Source organism: Sinocyclocheilus rhinocerous, unplaced genomic scaffold, assembly GCF_001515625.1.
Source record: "Sinocyclocheilus rhinocerous isolate Xijiao unplaced genomic scaffold, SAMN03320098_v1.1 scaffold199, whole genome shotgun sequence".
Lineage (NCBI taxonomy): Eukaryota > Metazoa > Chordata > Actinopteri > Cypriniformes > Cyprinidae > Sinocyclocheilus > Sinocyclocheilus rhinocerous.
The window spans coordinates 1-6,621 of NW_015636847.1; the positions used below are offsets into that span (position 1 = coordinate 1).

General features: G+C 37.5%; 1 protein-coding gene across 1 annotated transcript in view; it reads right to left on the bottom strand.

The window, feature by feature from the left end:
• Positions 1-1,697: 1,697 nt before the first annotated feature.
• LOC107748233 (protein jagged-1b-like) overlaps positions 1,698-6,621 on the bottom strand; it is a gene marked incomplete at its 3' end in the record, with an annotated part of 11,761 nt that continues 6,837 nt past the window's right edge. Inside the window, exon 2 of the mRNA XM_016562961.1 lies at positions 1,698-2,015. Coding sequence (XP_016418447.1) covers positions 1,698-2,015 — 318 coding nt within the window. The remainder of the gene's footprint in view (positions 2,016-6,621) is intronic.

The window sequence follows — 6,621 nt, forward strand, 5'->3', positions numbered from 1 at the left end:
TGTACTTCTAATTCGTGACCGTTGTTTTGTTTTGATCTCTCCGCTTTGCTTCCGCGTTCGTCACTTCTGAGCGGCGCAAAGCAGACCTTATACGTCATCCACCCGGAGCTGCTTCCGTGTACAACTGTTGGCGTAAGCTAGATTAAAGTGATTATTACGTTTTGAATATGGATATTTTTCTTACAAAAACGCATCGATTCGCTACAGGAGGCCTTTGTTCCCCCCCTCGGAGCCGTGTGAGACACTTTTTATTATGAATGGATGTGCTTTATTTCACTTCTTTTGGACTGATGTGGATGCATGCGCTTTATTTCACTTCTTTTGGACTAATGCACTGCAACACCCGCTGACTGCCATTAAACAGCTTGGAAGATCAAAGACAATTTTTAATATAACTCCGATTGGATTCGTCTGAAAGAAGAAGGTCATATACACCTAGGATGCCTTGAGGGTGAGTACTTCATGGGCTAATTTTCATTTTTGGGTGAACTAACCCTTTAAATTAGGCTTTTTATTTTAATTTAGGTAGTGTTCCTGTGGCTCAGTGGTAGAGCATTGTGTTAGCAGTGCAAAAAGTCGTGGGTTCAATTCCCAGGGAACACGCATACTGGTAAAATTAAAAAAATGTATAGCCTGAATGCACTGTAAGTCGCTTGTCTGCTAAAAATGTAAATGTTTTATTCACAACATTGTTGTTGTTCTATACATTAATCAACACTCATACATAGAGTGCATCAAATATGGCAAATGGAAATGCTTGCTTGACGCACAACAATAAATGTCATTTGTTCTTGCAGCTGAAATGTGCTTGCGAGAGATGTGAGAGCAAACCTCATTGGTTCCTGCACATCATGCAAGAAGGTTTGAGCTTACATTTACCGTACTTGATGTGCTCTTTGTATGCATGTTGGTCAGTGTACATAAATGCCTAAATGAAATCTGTTCATCATATAAAGCAATTGTGTCTACTCAGAGAACTTGGGTTAAACGGCTTGATTCATATTGATTTCTTTTACGGTGTCTTCATAAACTTAAACCGTTTCATTAAAAAAAACTTAATTTGAGTTTAAAAGATGAACGAAAGTCTTCTGGGTTTGAAACAACATGAGAATAAGTAAATGATGGAAGTTTCATTTTAAATTAACTATCCCTTCAACATGCGGAGACAATTTTAGGTAAGATATTTGCAAGCTGATTTCAAAAAGTGTAAATACTTTGACTCTGTAGTGCTATCAAACCATTGGCATGAGCAACATTGGCTCAACCTTTATTTTTGCGATACCATAGGCTCAACCAGTGTGTGGGGCGGTGTATTTTTCATGTATTTAATGTATTTTTCAACCAATGGCAGAAGAGGGAATATGTTCAGGAAGCTTGTGTGAAGTCTTTTTTGTCATTTATATTTGTAAATTCCACAGATTACCTTCAAAAACTGACATTATAAGGGCAGCAGAAGTGATATCGAGGCAACTGAGACAGTGTAATGGTGACATGACAGCTGCCCTTTAGAAAATATCCCCCTGATACGTTCAGACACGCACAATTGTCTCTATAACAGATCAGAAAAACATGCAGATTATCCAAGTGTCTTCCGAACAATCTTTGGCAAAGGTTTCTACAACACATGAAGTATAAAGAAATGATGTTTTCACCAGCAGCGTTCACTAAGCTGATAAATAAACGAGAGTTGTACTCACTGGCCATGCATATTTAAATGGGATAACAATTCGTCCATTTCTGCTGTTGCTTCCCTCGTTTCCATGGTGATGTAAGGTGTGGGAGTTGCCACCCAGGACAGATGTGCTGCCAGTGCCATATGTACAGGTGCCGATTGGTGCAACCCGAGCCTGGTACTCCTTCAGACAGGCCTTGAAGAAGGTGTCACACTGATCAGCTGATGAGCAGTGCTGCCCCCCACTGGCCTGGGGGTCACAGCACTGACCACTCTGTAGAAAGCCCAGAGGGTTTAGCCATTGTCGAATTTGCACCTCAAATGTGCCCACCGCACACACAACCTATGGGAATTCAAAACAGCAAGGTTAAAACATGGAAAACAAACAGGAAAACTGAAGTGACAGAGTGCATGAAGTCATTAAGATGAGAAGCAGCACTTTCAGCCTCCAAAGGTGTTTAGAATTTAAATTCTGTCATGATGCTTGTTCATACTCTCCACAGTTACTGGCTTTCTGAAAACAGTTTTATCACATCTGGATGTTGGCTGGTGCAGGTTAGAATATCAGTGCTGTTGTTGAGGCCAAAATATGATTGTAAAAATGTATCATATACCTTTATAATGTAAATTACAAGTATATTAGTAAACGGAAATGCTTAAAGCAGTGGTTCTCAACCACCAAATCTGGCAAAAACTTCAGAGCTCTCCAGGGTCAGTGCCAGAGCGGCGCCTGTTTCTGAATATTGATTGATATATGTAGACTACTAGTGTAGATATGTAGATTATAAATTATAATTATAATTATATAATTATAATAAGTTATTTTCAGTGGAAGCAACGAATAAAACTGGAAAAACACAAACACGAAACTTGTAAATAAAATAATTTTATATATATAATTTAATAACATATAGCCTAGTTATACGTATATAGAGTGTTCGTCGACTGACTGCATGCCGTCAGAGTTTCCAGTGTTGACAGCTCTATAAAATAGCCTACTGGAAGCGCTGTAGTTTTGCTGTTTGAAGCTACTAAAAATATGAAAAGTACAACACACAAATAGCCTAACATTTTAAGTTACTTCCGTTTCTGAACAAAGAAAGTAGTAATTGATATCATAAATACACGAGCCTGATTTTTGTTTTAATTGTCAGAATTTATCGTACATAAAAATAATAAAATAAATCACAAAACATTTGCAACTAAGACACAAGAAACAAGAACAAAGCCAGAAGTGCCGAATGTAAGCCAGATTTGGCCCAGATTCTGTTGTTATCTGGGAAGCCAAGCATTATGTATATTTGTTAACAGACAATAAGAATTTTTAAACAATTAATCATCTACTTTCGTTTGCTGCATGTTTTAAAAAAAACATAAATTTTACGTTTTTTATTTTTTTGGATTTTATTACATTCAGAAATAATAGGCTACCGGCAGGCCTAAAGCATAATGTTATAATGTACCAACAATATAAACATTATAAACCTAGGCTATATTAGTTCCCCTCACTCCACAACAAATCCTTTAAATTTAACCATATTCAGAATAGAACAAGAATTAAATAATATAATTCTAATGAATAAATATAATATAATTGCAGTAGGGTAGAGTGGGGGAAAACGCCCCCCTTAAGGACTGTGTAATTTTTTTCTGTGAAACAAAAGTTAAATGTGTCCAGAATAGCTTTGCCCCAAAGGTGGTGTAAAATGCCCCCAGTCTGACAAAGCAATTTGCTTTATACATTTACAGCAAAACCAGAGTACAGGCAGTTTTATCTTCAAAATTAAAAAGAATATAATCAATAATTAAGAATTACACAATTATAATAGCCTATTTGAAAAATATTGTTAGCTGATGCTAACTAGCTACCTGATGCTAACCTGAGGCAATTTTTAAATTTAAAATCCAAATATGTTTATTCAACCAACTAGTTAGAATACATTTAATGGAAAAACAAAAGATTTGATGTTCAGAACAGAGTAACTACAGTAATTAAGCCATGCCCCCTGGGGGCGTTTTACCCCACAGACTAGGTTTGAAAAAAAATGATGTCATTCTGAAAATATGATTATATTTTTTCTTAAATAACACATACTCCCTATCTACAGGCCTTACTATTCTCATATAATTTATAACTGTGATGTTCTACAAAACAACAAGCTTTAAAACACTTTTTTTCTTACTACTGAAACTTATTTGGGGGGAAACAGCTGCTCTGTTTACAATGAATATATAGCAGGCACACGAGTCGCCGGTGCAATCAAATAGCTGAAACAGTCAGTAAAGTGTTAGCAGTTTAAAGATTCAAGAATATTAGCAAAGATTATTACAATTCTTCATAAAGCGAACTCTCTTCTATTCTTAATACTAATAATTCTTAAACTAAAAATATTTTTGTAACAAAAATACCGAAATTAAAACATTTAGCATTTAATCCATGTATTTGACAGCCTACACCCACCCACTCCCCATCTCGTACTTCTGAGTGGGAGATCTTCCCAGGACAGTAGCCTGCCTCACAGACTAAAATCAGGCCACCCACTCCGGAGATGAGGGGGCACAGTGACTGAGCTGGCCAGGCCGGGCCCCTTGAGGCCCCTCCCTTTGTCCAAGACAAAATTTGAAGGCCTTCCAAGCTGATATGCATATGAGTCTGTTGTAATAAAAATAAAACTCAAAAATATGATATATACCAGTTTAACGTAATTGTAATTCATGATTTTATTTGTTCTATGGAACACAAAATGAGACCATTTGTAGATAATAAGTGTACGTACACACAAATGTGCATAAAATCGGCGCACAACTGATGAATAAATCATGATTCCCCAACTTTCTTACTAAAATCTACAAAAATCACAAACTCTGGGTGGCCTTACAGTTGTGTTTCATTTTGTAAATAGATATTTCATGTTAAATATATTATCACATAAAAGGTGCTTTAAAGCCCAAGCTGCAAAGTTCCTCTGAATAGAAACACAAACACATGTACAATTGGCCAATAATAGGTTTTATTGTTTGAGCTAGTTTTAAGGATGGTATTGCAACTCTTAGAAGTCCTTGGAGTTTACGCACATTCAAATATGGCACAGATGCTCAGCAGCAGTAGATGATGACAGAATTCTCGTTTTTGGGTGAACTAAGACACGAGATTGAAAAGCACTCAATTGTATTACCACAAAAACAGAAAAGATGTGTTCATAAAACTGTGGTTGTATGAACATGGATGAACTTGCTCGGAGTAGTGCTCAAAGGCCCTACTGTTTCACAAATAAAACATCACATTCTGTTTTTTACAGTTGATGAAGTTTCCTTCACATCCGACAACCTTCAAACAACACAAAACACAATCCTCACGAGACCCCATTCATCCAGACAGATAATGACTCTAGTAGTCTTTGTATCTGAAGGCAGATAAAGACAGAAAGAACAGACGATAACATTGATTCAAAGCGAAATCCCTGTCTAAATGGACAGCTACAGTCCTCTTCTGTGCTGTAATCACCCTCTTCATCTGCATGTTCACTTAACTTCATTACCTTCATCTTCTCCCCGCAGGTTATTTACCTCCACATGTCTTGCCTTTCTCTAACGCATTCTCTCCTTACACCCTTGTGTTAGTTACTTCCTACACTTCAACCCCTTGCTCTCTGTTTTCCATTCTTTCTCTATATCAATACCTCTCCCTTTTTTCTGTCCCTCTCTCCCCAGAGGGGAACACATTTACAACATAGCTCCTATCTTGCCCTCTCTGACTGGCGTTCTTTTTTTTTTTTCTTGACTTCTTTTCACCTGGGAACAGATCTCTCCTTCTCTCATCATGATGTTCAGACTTTCCTGTCTTCATTGTTGCCGTTCTTTTATTCATCTCTCTTTTTGGCATAAAGGAGAAGAGAACACGCGTGCACACACAAACGGGATGGCTGGGCATTTCAGGTTCTCTGAGCAGGGCAAAAAAAAAAAAGATTTCCCAGAGAAAAACCTGTAAAATCCAATGTGTTTTATCAAAACTATTACAAACTATATACAGTTTGGTATAGAAAATAATTGCCCTCCTTTAAAATAATCAAATTTTGTTGCTTTTCAGCCTGAAATGAAGATGGACAGTTTTTGTTTTATCCAGCTGTATTTACTCAGTGCAACTTACAACATCCAAGTTAAAGATATAACACCAACATGTCTGAAAAAATAAATTAATTATCAGAATCACTGACTTGGAAAAAGGATCACCTCCTTGTGTCAGTATTTTGTTGAACCACCTTTTGATTTAAAGGGGTCATATGGTGCGATTTCATGTTTTCCTTAGTCTTTGGAGTGTTAAAAGCTGTTGGTGCAAACAGAAGATCCGTAAAGTCGCAAAGATTAAAGTCTCAAACCCAAAGAGATATTCTTTATAAAAGTTAACGCTCAGCCACGCCCTCCTAAAACGCCTCGTTCAAACACGCCCCCACATGTCTACGTCACGATGTGGAAAGATTTGCATAACACCGCCCAAATGTGCACGCAAAGAAAGAAGGCGTAACTTTTATTCTCGCTGTAGTATTGTTGCTGCCGCCACCATGTCGTAGAGACGCTGTGTGTTTCGTTGCGAAAGCCAAACTACTTTGTTTGGCCTTCTAGGACACAACCAGAAATCAGTGGTTAATTTTTATTTACAACACTGTTCCAGAACAGTACAACCCAAATATTCGAGTGTGTGCAGCGCATTTTATGGAGGAGAATTTCCTGAACCTGGTCAGGGGCACAACATTTCCGTCACACACTTGAAGTATTCAGCCAATCACAACGCACTGGATAGTTGGCCAATCAGAGCACACCGCGCTTTTCAGAACGATGAGCTTTGTAAAAATCGACGCATTTCAGAAAGGCGGGGCATAGAGGAGAAACAATAATGTACAGTATGTGGAAAATAATGTTTTTGTTTTTTTTTACCTTAAACCGCGTAAACA